This window comes from Vulpes lagopus, chromosome 11 (assembly GCF_018345385.1).
Source record: "Vulpes lagopus strain Blue_001 chromosome 11, ASM1834538v1, whole genome shotgun sequence".
In the NCBI taxonomy this organism is placed as follows: Eukaryota; Metazoa; Chordata; class Mammalia; order Carnivora; family Canidae; genus Vulpes; species Vulpes lagopus.
Window position 1 is genome coordinate 17,582,009 of NC_054834.1, and position 13,797 is coordinate 17,595,805.

General features: G+C 33.3%; 1 protein-coding gene across 4 annotated transcripts in view; it reads left to right on the plus strand.

The window, feature by feature from the left end:
- Positions 1-13,797, plus strand: part of PTPN12 (protein tyrosine phosphatase non-receptor type 12) — an 85,450-nt gene that overhangs the window by 32,500 nt on the left and 39,153 nt on the right. For all 4 annotated transcript variants that reach the window (XM_041774145.1, XM_041774144.1, XM_041774148.1 and 1 more), the window contains exon 2: positions 5,380-5,488. In XM_041774145.1, the coding sequence (XP_041630079.1) occupies positions 5,380-5,488 (109 nt within the window). The remainder of the gene's footprint in view (positions 1-5,379; positions 5,489-13,797) is intronic.

Here is a 13,797-nt window from a genome sequence, read left to right on the forward strand (position 1 = left end):
GACAGGACAGTTAAATATTTCAGGTATAAAATCAGATTCTTCATTTAACAGTTAGTATGGAGTGCCATCTATGTGCCAAGTCCCCTCCCTTTTAAATTTCAGATGGATTTGGGCACCTGGATGGATCACAGTCGGTTAAGCATTGATTTTTAAGTCAGTTAAGACTCTTGATTTTGGCTCAGGTAATGATCTCAGAGTTCTTAGGATCCTGTGAGCTCAGGGCATCTGCTTGAGATTCTTACTCCCCCCTTCCTCCCCTCTGCCTCCCCTCTCTCCTTGCTCACATGTGCTCGCTTTTGCTCTCTCAAAAAAATTAAAAAATAAAGTTCAGATGGATTTTGCAGATGCTTTACCAACTGAGCACCCAGGTGCCCCCAGTACTGTTTTTTAAGTGTTGACATTGAGGAATTCAGGGCAGTAGTGTGTGGCCTGGTAATAGCGTAAGAAGTCTTGAGCTCCAATATTTAATTTATTTATATTCTATCTTATTCCAAAAGATATTTATCTTATTTGAGTTAGCTAAATTTCCATGTTAGCTCTATTACTTTTTGTGTCCATTGTTTTCTTAGTTGTTCTGATTTAAAATCCAGCCAATTAATACTTTGCTTACCTCAACATATTCTGAATTCTAAGTGTTCAATGAATATGAAGAGAATTAGATATATTTTAGAAATGGAGCTAACACAACTTGCTGATGCATTGGATGTTGTAGGGGAGGTAAAGGAAGGAATCAAGGATGATTCCTAGCTTTTAGATTTGAGCAATTGTTGAATGGTAGTGCTTATTTGGACATGTTTGTGATCTCATGAGACACCCAGTGGACAATCCAGTAGACAGCTGTTTGACTAGAGAGATTCAACAAACAGCACACAACACATTCTTACTAGCTTAGAACCATAGGTAAACAATTAAACTGTACTACTTTGTTAAAGAACTCAAATCTTGACACCAAATGAATATCTTAAAAGAGAATAGTTATATTGCATGTGACTGTTAGAAGCTTTTGAGAAATCAGTTTATTGATATAGGATTAAGAGAATAAAGCTTTGTGTTTGAAGAAATAAAGACAAAAAAAGAATTTGGAACATTAAAACAAAGTATTAAACTTCGTTTTTTTTTGTGCATCAAAAATTCTAATCTATTAGAGACATCTGTATAACTTGCCTGAGCTCAATAAATAAATGATGTTACCCATTTTTAATGTGATTTGCATTAGGTCTTGGTCTATAAAGTCCAGTAAGATAGTCCAGTTTGTGCCTTAAGTTTTATAGTTGGTGAGATCGGCAAGCCTGAAATTTCACAAGTGGTAATAGAGCAATGTATTATTGACTCTTTGGTGCTGGGGGCTGAGGAGCTGTTAAGGGAAGGGTCAAGAAAGCTTCACAAAGGAAATAACACTTTAGCCAGATCCTACTGTTAATTCACCAGCAAGGGTAAAAATGTCAAACTGTGATGTTGAAGGGTGGAGGATTGCTTTTGGTGGTGGTGGTAGTAAGTGATTCTATGTGGCTGAAGCATCAGATTCTTAAGTAAGAGAGTGTTAAAAAAAAAAAAAAGCTAGGAAATTGGACAGGCAGCATTCAAAATGTTGTAATTAAAGAGTTGGTAGTTTATCTTGGAAGTCATGGACACATGAGAGGATTTTAATGTGATTGACTAAAAATGATCAGATTTGCCTTTTAGGACAGTAACTCTGTGATACGAAATTATTGAAAAGAACTTACTGACTTTTTCAAGATGTTTAAGAGTAGACCATTAAAATTTTTCTTAAAGGCTTTTTGTTTGCATAATTAAAAAAACATATCTGATACAGGGTATGGTATCTATAAGCCTATGTAAATATGCCATTTAGCTATATTTTGCTCAGGATGGTAAATGATTCAAAGTACTTTCTTCCTTAGGAGTATATTAAATAACTATGTTAAACTTAACAAATGAATTATTTTATTGGTGTTTTAGTTCAGTGCTATTTTGACACAGTCTGTCACATGCACTATATCTATGAATAAGATTCCTTAATATTTTATATGTTTCTCAATTAATTTCCTAGTAATTAATTTCACCTAGAGACAATAGAATTGGTGGCCAGGAAGTTAAAATGAAATTACATATATAGATACTTTCATTTCCTGTAGTTAAATGAGTTTTGGTGCTATCTCTACTTCAATCACTATTTGGACATTCATTTTGATGTATTAAAAAAAATCTTTTGTTTAGGCCAGCATTTAAATTGTATTCTAAGATTAATGTATTTAGCATACAAGCACTTAATATGTTCCAGGGGTACTGAACATTACAAATGTTAATCTAATTATAATCTTGTACTCAAGAGCTTACAGTGTAGTAGGAGAAATAAGATGTATTCTCTTTACATATTTATCATAAAGAGAAGGAAATGGTATTTTGAGAGTGCATATAAAGTCTAAAAAGAATTCAGAAGGAAAAGATTATTTTTGCATGAGTGGGAAAAGAAAACTTTGAAGGAGCTAAGACTTAAAAAGTAGATAAGATTTGGAAGCTTGTTTACTGAGTGTGGGTATCGTCCTCATATCACAGAAGATGAGATGGGTTAACTGTGTTCATTGTCATACAGCTAGAAAGTGGTAGATCTAGAATTTTAATTCAAGCAACTAACTGTAAAGCTGACCTTTTTTTTGTTTTGTTTTGTTTTGTTGTGTTAGGAAAATTAGACCCTACTTGTTACCTTAAAAAAACATTTGGGTAGAATTTTTTTCAATGTCAATTTTTTTATGTACAAAGGTTAATGTTTAATGGACCACCTTTGTTTTATTTATACTACACCAGAGATGAGTATTGCTGATGAGTATGAAACTTTTTAAGTATACTGCTTATGTAGACTTATTTTAATAGAACATTGGAAGGTTGAAGTAGAAGTACACCATGCTGTGCAGGGCTTTAAGAAAACTGAATGTATAAAATTCAAACTCATGTGAAATGTTTATTTGTACACAAAAGTATTCTAAAATTAAATATGAAAAATGCAGTCATTTCATATAAAAACTTTATTTTGTCCATTTCTCAATAATAATTCATTGTGTAAAAAAATAAATGGAATAATTGCAGGTATTCCAGAAGTGCATTAACATTTTATAATTAAATTCATCCCCTTTTCCCATTTCTTTGTAGTTACATTTTTTTCAGTGATTATTACCTCAGTTAATTCCTTTATCCCTGTGTTTAGACTCATATCCTTCTGTAAGTCACATTCACATACAATATTTTGTAATACATTAAGATACTATAAATACCTGAAAATTAAAATCTTTGAGCAAAAATAATACAGAGATTCTAATTAAATATGTAAGATTTATAGTGCATAACTGGGAGGGTCTTTGTTAATATGGATTAAGAAAATAGCTGTCTTTTTTCCTTTAATTATTTTAGCATTTAATTTTTAAAAATCTTTTTTCAAGTTTTTATTTATTTAAGTAATCTCTGCATGCAGCATGTGGCTTGAACTCATGACCCTGAGATCAAGGGCCATATGCTCCTCTTATTGAGCCAGCCAGGCACTCCTTCAGCATTTAATTGTTTGAATAGACAATACATGCATATAATCGAATAGGCATGAAATATCATACAGTAATGTTTCTTTCCCATCCATTTCTTATAGCTATTATTTTCTTTTCTCAACTAATAACAACCTTGTTCATTTTCTCTCCTAGAGATACTTTATGCACATGTACAAGGAAATGCAAATATATTTTTATTCTTAATACCAGTGGTAGTGTATTATATACACTATGGTGTTCCCCGCTTTTTACCCTTAATACGTATTTTGAGGCATTTCCATATCACTGTATATAAAGAGCTTCCTTATTTGTTTTCAATTATATTTAATTGTACAAATGAAACAAATCTGTTTAGCCAGTCCTCTATTAATAGACTTTTATTTGCAGTCTTTTGTTGTTTTAAACAATACTGCAATAAATAACTTTGTGTGTAATATGTCATTTCACATGTGCTGTGTAGAGGACAAATTTTTATAAGTATACTTCTGGGTTAAGGGGTTATGTGTATTTGTAATCAACAAATTACCCTCCTTAGGGCTTGTGTTAATGTTCTTTTCTACCAGCATTATATTGAAGTTTTGATTTTCTCACACTCTTACCAACAGCACGTATACTTTTAAATATAATTTTTTTCTCTAACCTACTTTTGAGAACCTTATTACCATAGAAAATAGCATCATAAATGTGGGGAATTTAATTTCGGCATTGTGCCAATGCAGAACAAGATTCTCGTCAGTCTTTTCATCTTACTGAAAAAAAAATGTGTATTCATTCCTTTTTTAGGTCTCTAATATTGTCATTATAAAGTTTAGTAGTTTTTCAAAGAAAAACAAAAGACTCATTATTCTATGATAATTGTCTACTTAAGAGATTATTTCAAGTGCTGTATGTTGTGAAGTATATCATAACAAGAATAAGAACCTTAAATAAGTTCTGTGATTTTAAAAAAACGTTTTTTTTTTTTTTTGCTTAAACATGAACATTACAAGTAGCAAAAGTAAAATGGTGAAAAAGTTAAATGTTACCAGACTTTTTGTTCATTTCATTTGTATTCAATAATTTGTTGAATAGTAAAACCAGAATGCTTTCAATATGTCTTTAAGCTTGGAAGAAAGTAGGCTTCTTTGAAATTAAATTTCAGCAATGTAGTTGAGTAGTGAATTTAAACAATTCACAATGCTGACTTTCAGTGCTTCTGAAAGCAGGAAGTGTATTACTGACACGCAGAAATATTCCAGCCCAAAGAACATCCCTACTGCCATATGTGGTAAGAATTTGTCACTAACTCACAAACCACTTCTGTAATGCAGTGAATAAGCAGAATTGGTCTTTGTTGGGCATTTCCAATGCAATATGAAAGAACTTTGTTTTGCAGTGTCTTATAAGTAATTATTAGCTTATGCCTTGGAAGGAGCCTGGCACATCATGGGTGCCCAAGGTTTATTGAGAGAAGGAATAAAGAAACTTGTACATAATCTTTTAGGCATGATTTTCTTGGTTTTAGGGACCCATAGTTAAACACAAAAATTACTTGAGTAAGTTAAGGACTGAAATATTCTGACTCAACTTATTAATGATTTCTTTAAGTAAAATTGCTTTGTATTTTGGTGTCCTCTTTCAATGCCATTTGGAATATTAATCTTATGTTTTCACTTAAGGCAAAAAAAAAAATTTCCTTGGGGTTAATTGTTAAGGGATAGGGAGATACTGTGAGCTTAGACAAACAGGAAAATGAGTTTTAAGGAATTGGGGTTAGCAAAATTCAATAAAGAGCTATTTATAAATCATTAAAATTTTGAAGATATTAATGTTTTTATAAACTTGAATTTTTTGTTTATGTTTTAAGCGATTAAGAAGATTGTCTACCAAATATAGAACAGAAAAGATTTATCCCACAGCCACTGGAGAAAAAGAAGAAAATGTTAAAAAGAACAGATATAAGGACATACTGCCATGTAAGTTTGAAATGCCCTCATAGTACGATTGGAAATGTTAATTAGTAGCTTGTAGTCTAAACTAGTTTTATTCTTCCTAATGAGTTTGATTGTTAAGGAGTTAGTAATTACTCTTTTAAGGTACATGATAAGGTAATTTGTAATTGTGCTTCTTGTTCTTTCTTCTGAAAGTAGTTTTTGTTGTTTACTTTTTTCTTTAAGCATCATAATTGCTCTGATACTAACTTTTAAATACAGAAAAATCCAAGTATATATTTTGTGACTCCCTGTTCAAAGAAGTTGTTTTGTTAAAATGAAATAGATAATTCTGTAAATATAATGGATAAATTTATAAAATGCTAAAAATATTAACTCTTATCTATTATCTATTTACAGTTAGAACCTTAATTGACTAATTATGCATGAAAAATGAACCATAAAATGATTCATGCCTGATATCTGCTTTCTCAGTAGTCTTAAGTATGTGTCTCTGAGAATCTACCTTAGACTTATAACATTATTTTGTACAAATAATATAATTTTATTCTTTAAAAGCACATTTTTTGGGCAAAATACTTTTAACTCTAAAAGCATGCATACTTGAGTGTTCCTGTTTTATGTAAAATCTTTACATCATACATGCTAGCTCTTAAAGCTGCCAGTAGTTTTTCTTTCCCTTCGATGTCTTGAAATACATTCCATGACACCATTCCCTCAACTCTCATTCATTGTTTTCCCCAGCCTTATTGAGATAAAATTGACAAAATCTCATTGATTTTTAAAGGTTCATTTCCCTAAAATGTCTTTGATAAAGTTTCCAGTGACTCTTTGTGCCAGATTTAGTAGTTTTTTTCTTCAGTGCTTACTCCTGTTAACTGTTTTGATGCCATCGACTAGTCTCTATTTCTGAAATTTTCTTCTTCCATGATATCCTTCTGAATTTCAAGTTGCCTCATCCCTCTTTCTCACTGTCTTCTTCTTCTTTTTTTTTTTTTAGAGATTTTATTTATTTATTCATAGAGACAGAGAGAGAGAGAGGCAGAGAGACAGGCAGAGGGAGAAGCAGGCATCATACAGAGAGCCTGACCGGACTCGATCCAGGGTCTCCAGGATCACGCCCTGGGCTGCAGGTGGCGCTAAACCACTGTGCCACTGGGGCTGCCCCTCTCCCTGTCTTCTTTGCATAAATGCAATCCTTCATCTTTTTCTCGTTGTTCGACTGTATTCTCAGCTGTGGAATCTGTGGGTGGCCAGTATTAGCAGAATTACTACGTGGCAAGTGTATGTAGTATAATGGTGATGAGTTTTGGCTCTGAAAGTCCAGTTCTGGCTCTACCACCTGCTATTTATGTGACTCTGAACTCTCCTCTGTGCCTTTTCTCCCTCATCTGTAAAATGGAGATTAAAATAATAATACTTTCTATGATTATTTTTAGCATTAGATAGGTTAGTACATGTTAAAAAGCTTAGAATTATACCTAGCACACAGTAACTACACATTAAGCTTTTGGAAAACACATTCCACTTTCTTACCAGTCTCCCTTAGAATGGTGGATGGGATGGTTTTCTGGACAGTTTTTATTAAGCAAGATAATCTCAACATGCTCTTAATGTACTCTGGAATTCATGTACATACTATTAAAGAGACAGTTTCCTTACTTTCTTTTTCTGTCATCTGGGGAAATGAATCTTAAACAGCTCCAGGTTTCTATTTTCGTATGTTTTGTTTTATTCAAAAAGCTTTGAGCAAGTACTGTATGCTGGAGATGCAATAGAAAACAAATTGTCAAAAATCCCTGCCTTTGTGGAATTTATATTCTAGTCAAGGGAATGGACAATAAATAAATACAAATAACATATGTGGTCTCTAAGATGGTAACTAGTGGTATCAAGGATAATATAGTAGGGATGAAGCACATAGAGAAAGATGAGACTAGAAGGGGGAAGCTTTACAATTTTATATAGAGATATAGGAGGAAGTTCAGTAGGGTGCTGTAAAATTGACCCTCTAATAAATAAAAACCCTAATTTGTACTGTCAGCTTCTGTAGTAAATGGATTATTTGCCATAATCATCACAACAAACTTTGAGGTAGGTACTATTGTCTGCCACTTTGCAAATGGGAAATTGAGACACAGAGAAATTAAATAGCTAGTCACACAGTTAATAGAGTCGATGAGAATTTGAACTCAGTTTTTGTCCAGAGCAGTGATTCTCAACTAGGGTGATTTTGCCCCTTAGAAGAGACAGTTAGCAATGTCTGGAGATGTTTTGGTTGTCACAACTGGGATATGGAATGGCAGGCTGCTACTGGCACCTAGTGGGTAGAGAGAGGCTAAAGATGCTATTGTATCCTATAATACAGAGGCTGCAGCCTCCCCCCACAAGCAAAGAATTACACAAGGCCAAAATGTCAGTAGTGCTGAGGTTGAGAAACCTTGCTTTAGAACCTGAGGTCAATCATTATGCTATAGTCAGACTGGTAGTGTCTTTTTTCCTTTTAAGTTATTTAAGATTTGGTAAATCAGTTTTCAGTAAATTTTTAGTCATTTTAATTTGGAAAATTATATTAAAAGCAATTGTACTTAGAAATGTATATTTACTTACTGTCATAAAAATAATGTAAGCTGTCAATTTCCTTTGCATATTTAGCATGTCCAGTGCTTCCAGACACAGTATTTTTTTAAACTGCTTTATTGAGGTATAGTATAATTTACATACATAAAATTTACCCACTTTAAATATACAATTCAATAATTTTTAGTAAATTTATAGAGTTGTGTAACCATTGACACAGTACAGTTTTAGAGCATTTCCATCAACCCAGAATGATCTTTTATGTCAGTTTATAGTCCTTAGCCCCAGGCAAACACTAATGCTTTCTGTCTCTAGATTTTCCTATACTGGAAATTTCACATAAATGTAAGTATATAAATTGTAGTCTTTTCTGTCTGGATTTTTTTTGTGAAGCACGATTTTGAGATTCATCCATGTTGTAGCATATATCAGTAGTTCATTCCTCTAATTGTTCAGTAGTACTGCATTGTATGGATATATCACATTTGTTTATCCATTCACCAGTTGATGTACATTATGAATAATGCCTCTATGAACATTTCCATACAAATCTTTGTGTGGACACATGGCTCTCTTTCTTTTGGATAGATACCCAGGAATGGAGTTTCTGATTCTATGGTAACTTGTGTTTAACTTTTTGAGAAACTGCTAAACTTTTTTTAAAGTAGTTGTATACCATTGTATTTTCCCACCACCAACATAAGAGGGTTCCAGTTTCTCCACATTCCTTTTTACTGTCAGTCTTTTTGATTATAGTTATTCTAGTAGGTATGTAGAGGTATCTTATTGTGCTTTTAACATGCATTTCCCTAATAACTAATGATGTTGAGCATCTTTTCATGTTCTGTTAGCCACTTATATATCTTCTTTGGTGAAAATCTCCTCAAATCCTTTGTACTTCCATTAGACTTCTTTTTAATTCTATTGAGTTGTTCTTTAGTTGTCCTAGATACAAGTCTTTCTTCATATATATGGTTTGCAAATTTTTTCCTCCCAGTTTATGGCTTGTCCTTTCATTTTCTTAAGGTGTCTTTTAAAGTGTGCAAGCTTTTTTTTTTTTTTTTTTTAAAGAGTTTATTTATTCATGAGAGACACACAGAGACAGAGAAAGGCAGAGACACAGGCAGAGGGAGAAGTAGGCTCCATGCAGGCAGCCTGACGTGGGACTTGATCCCGGGTCTCCAGGATCAAACCCTGGGCTGAAGGCGGCACTAAACCACTGAGCCACTCGGACTGCCCTAAAGTGTGCAAGCTTTTAATTTTGATGGAGTCCAGTTGTCACTTTTATGGATCATACTTTTGATATTCTGTCCATGAACTCTGCCTAGTTCAAGGACACAAAGATTTTCCCTGTTTTCTTATTTTTCTTCTAGTACTATTATAGCTTTAGCTTTTAAATTTAGGTCTATAATCCATTTTCAGTTAATTGTCTGAAATCTGTATATGCAGGATTGTTCTGAAATCTGTGTATGTAGGATTGTTCTAATACCATTTGTTGAAAAGGCTGTCCTTCCTCCGCTGAATTGCCTTGGTACCCCTGTTGGAAATCATTGGACCATAAATATAAGGGCTTTTTGTTTTTTTCCCTACTACGCTATTATATTCTTAAGCCAGTATCATACTGTCTTCATTATGGTAGCTTTGTAGTAAGTTTTAAAAGCAAGAATTAAGTCCTCCAAATGTGTTCTTATTTTTAAAAATATATTTGGTTCTTTTGGTTTCTTTTTCATTTATATATAAATTGTAGGATCAACTTGTCAATTTCTGCAAAAAAACCCTAATGAGATTTTGATAAGGACTGCATTGTATCTACAGATCAGTTTAGGGAGAACTGCCAATCTTAAACCTTATTGATTCTTCCAATCTGTGAACATGAAATGTCTCTCTCCATTTATTTAGATCTTTACTTTCTCTCAGCAATGTTTTATTATTTTCAGTGTACAAGTCTTTTATTTTTAAAAAATTCTTTATTTGAATGAAATTATTCTTAAATTCTTTATTTTTTTATTTTTTATTTTTTAAAAAAGATTTTATTTATCCATTCATAGAGACAGAGAGAGAGGCAGAGACACAGGCAGAGGGAGAAGCAGGCTCCATGCAGGGAGCCTGACATGGGACTCGATCCCGGGTCTCCAGGATCACACCCCAGGCTGCAGACTGTACTAAACCGCTGCGCCACCAGGGCTGCCTTCTTAAATTCTTTATGACTAGCACATAGAAATACAATTTATATCTTTGTATTGATTTTTTTTAATCCAGTGACCTTCCTGAACTCATTTATTAGTTTAGCAGTCTTTATGGATTCTTTAGCATTTTTTTATATACTGAGTCATTTTATTTGCAAATAATGACAGTTTTACTACTTCCTTTCCTATCTGAATGTCTCTTTTGCCTTATTCTACTAGTTTGGACCTCTAATACAATGTCAAAGTGGCAAGAGCAGACATTTTTGCTTTTGGTCCATTAAAAGTAGTTTCATCATTGTTCAAAGATTATATAGGTTTTTTCTGGAGCTGTCTCGGAGGTTTGATTTACTTTATACTAGAATACTGAGGCCAGTTCCAGAATTAAGAAATATTTAGATGCCCTGTGTCAAGAATGATCTGTGCTTTGTCTGCTCAGAGGACTAAAATCAAACTGGTTGTCCTTTTAGAAATGATAGATTAGTGTGATGTATGTATCATAATTTAATTTGAAGAGTTTTCTTTTTTTCCCTAAGACCTAGGATTTAATCAAGAGGAAGTTTTGATTACTTCAGAAGTGACAGTATTTAAATATTTTCTCCTTGTTGCCATAGGTTGTGATGTTTGTTTGGGGGAAAAAAAAGTTGCTTCTTAGAGAGCCTCCTGTGTGGCCAATCTTGTTTTTTTGTTTTTGTTTTTTAAAGATTTTATTTACTTATTCATGAAAAACACACAGAGGGAGAGACAGCCAAAGAGAGAAGCAGGCTCCATGAAGGGAGCCAGATGTGGGACTTGATCCCGGGATTCTGATATCATGCCTTGGGTGGAAAGCCAACGTTTAACCGCTGAGCCACCCAGGCATATTTGGAGTTGAGTACTTGGGAGATTGTAGAGGCAATCAGCAAAACCATGGAGAGGAATAATTGTTTTCATTTCTTTAATTTTCTTTAAGTTCTATACATGTTTATGTTTAATAGCACCAATGAAGAATTGAAAATACATAGGATGATGTATATGTTATATAAGCAACCTAATATTGATTTTTAAAAATTGTCAATAACATACTACGACTGTTTAGTATAAAACGACTACAAAGCTTGCTTGTGCTTTAGTTTAAGCCATTTTTCTGCCCCACCTTGAACTTACTGAATCAAACTTACTACAGAATATTGTAATCAGAAGTCTTGTATTTTAATTTGCTTTCTCCAACCCCCCACCCCAGGTGTTATATGATTAGAGATAGATGAAATAAGATTGGCAAAATGTTGTAATTAAATATTACACTGTAATCGAAATGGAACTTAGATAAAAACCTTAAAATGTTGAAATTACTAAAATGAGGTAATGGATATATGGGGATTCATTATGTTATTTTTGTGTATGAATAAAATTTTCTATCATAGAATATTTTTAAAAAATTAACAGTTTGGGGGATCCCTGGGTGGCGCAGCGGTTTGGCGCCTGCCTTTGGCCCAGGGCGCGATCCTGGAGACCCGGGATCGAATCCCACGTCAGGCTCCCGGTGCATGGAGCCTGCTTCTCCCTCTGCCTGTGTCTCTGCCTCTCTTTATCTCTCTGTGACTATCATAAATAAATAAAAATTAAAAAAAAAAAATTAACAGTTTGGATGTAGCAACCTGGTCCCAGTATGGACGATGAGTTGGGATCCACTGTTCTCATTTGGGTTCACAATCCCCAGAAACATATTACTGAGGATCCAGTGGTAAACCGACTGTTGTACAAAGCCCTATGTTTGAGATACTTTAACTGGAGGCTAATAGCCACATGAATAAAGGTAATTAATTGGGACTCCTCATTACTAACAAAAATGATGAGAGGAAGCTTCGTGTAATTACTTGTCATTATTCTAACAACTGAATATTCCCATTTACCAGAAGATCAAATGAGATAAGAAAACAAAGCATTAGTAAACATATAAACATTCTGTTTTCTGGAAACACAGAAAAGAGATCAATGATTTTAATTGGATACTAGTATGTCCTCTGTATCTCTTCCTACAAGTTTCCAAAGATTTCATCAAAAATTAATAACATCAGAGGAACTGAGCCCTAGTACTAATGTATAAAATTTGAGTCATTGACAGATTATTCATTAGCTGACTTTTAAGAGTTTGCTAAGAAGCTTTATTCATGTCTGTTACCATTTCTGTATTTGTCTTTTTCTATTTTAATTGCATTTATTTTATTTTATTATTTTATTATTTTATTTTATTATTTATTTTTTAAATTTTATTTATGACACACACACACACACACACACACACACACACACAGAGGCAGAGACACAGGCAGAGGGGTAAGCAGGCTCCATGCAGGGAGCCCGATGTGAGACTCGATCCCGGGTCTCCTGGATCAGGCCCTGGGCCGAAGGTGGTGCTAAATCGCTGAGCCACCTGGGCTGCCCTTTAATTGCCTTTAATATTCATTGTCCCTGGATTAGAAAGGACCATAATATGATAATAGCATTTCACATATTATATGTTGTGGTTTCTAATCTGGATACTTGTGGCAATTATTCAATCCTACTACTTTAGGATTTCATAGGCTCAAAGTATCTCCCCCCAAATATTTATTATGGCAAATGGGAAGATAGTAACTTTGCAGTGGGGATAACCAGGCAACAACATAATAACCAAGTATCCAAGGTTAACATGGCAAGTAATATGATACTGATATCATAAACCACTTGGTGTGTCTTCTCACTGAGAAGGACACATCATAGTTCTCTGGTGTTCTTGCCAAAAATGCATACCCTCATTCTAATCAGAAGAAAACAAAATGAGTCAGAGCAGCTTTTATAGATTGGAACAAACTAAGGTGAAATAATAACTACATGTAATGTGGGAAAGAGAAAAAAAATTTTTTAATTGGGGAAATTTGTATGCAGTCTGTTGTTTAATTACTAATAATTACTAATAGTGTGACAATGTTAATTTTCTGATTTTGATAACTGTGTGATGGTTATGTAACATTAAGGGAAGCTGAGTGAGGGACATTTGAGAATTTTGTGTACTATTTTTACAGTTTTTCTGTAAATCTAAAATTAGTTTTAAGTAAAATTTTAAGGATCAATACAAACTGGAACAAAACTGTACTGTCTATGACTAAAGACTGATTTTTTTTCATATAAATCAGTAGGAAAACAGACATAGGTAAAAATGTACAAAGGATATAATCAGGCAGTTTATGGTAAAAGAAATCTAATCAATAATTATGAAATATGTGACCACTTGCATAGTTCAAGAAATACACATCTGATTTTTTTTACTTTTTAGAATGTCACTTATTAAAAAGTATAACACCAGTCACTCTAACAAATAGCATTTGTACTGTGTAAGTTACTGTACACCTTTTAGAAGGCAAGTAGCATTTCTTCTGTTAGGAACCTATCTTATACCACTGTTAGCAGTGAAAGCAAATACATGGACAGCAGCATTCAGTGTGGTAGTGTTTTTAATAGGAAAAAATGGTTCATCAGTACACTAGCTGTTTAAATAAATAATAAAACATCCATATAATGGATTTCATGTAACATTATGTGAATAAGATA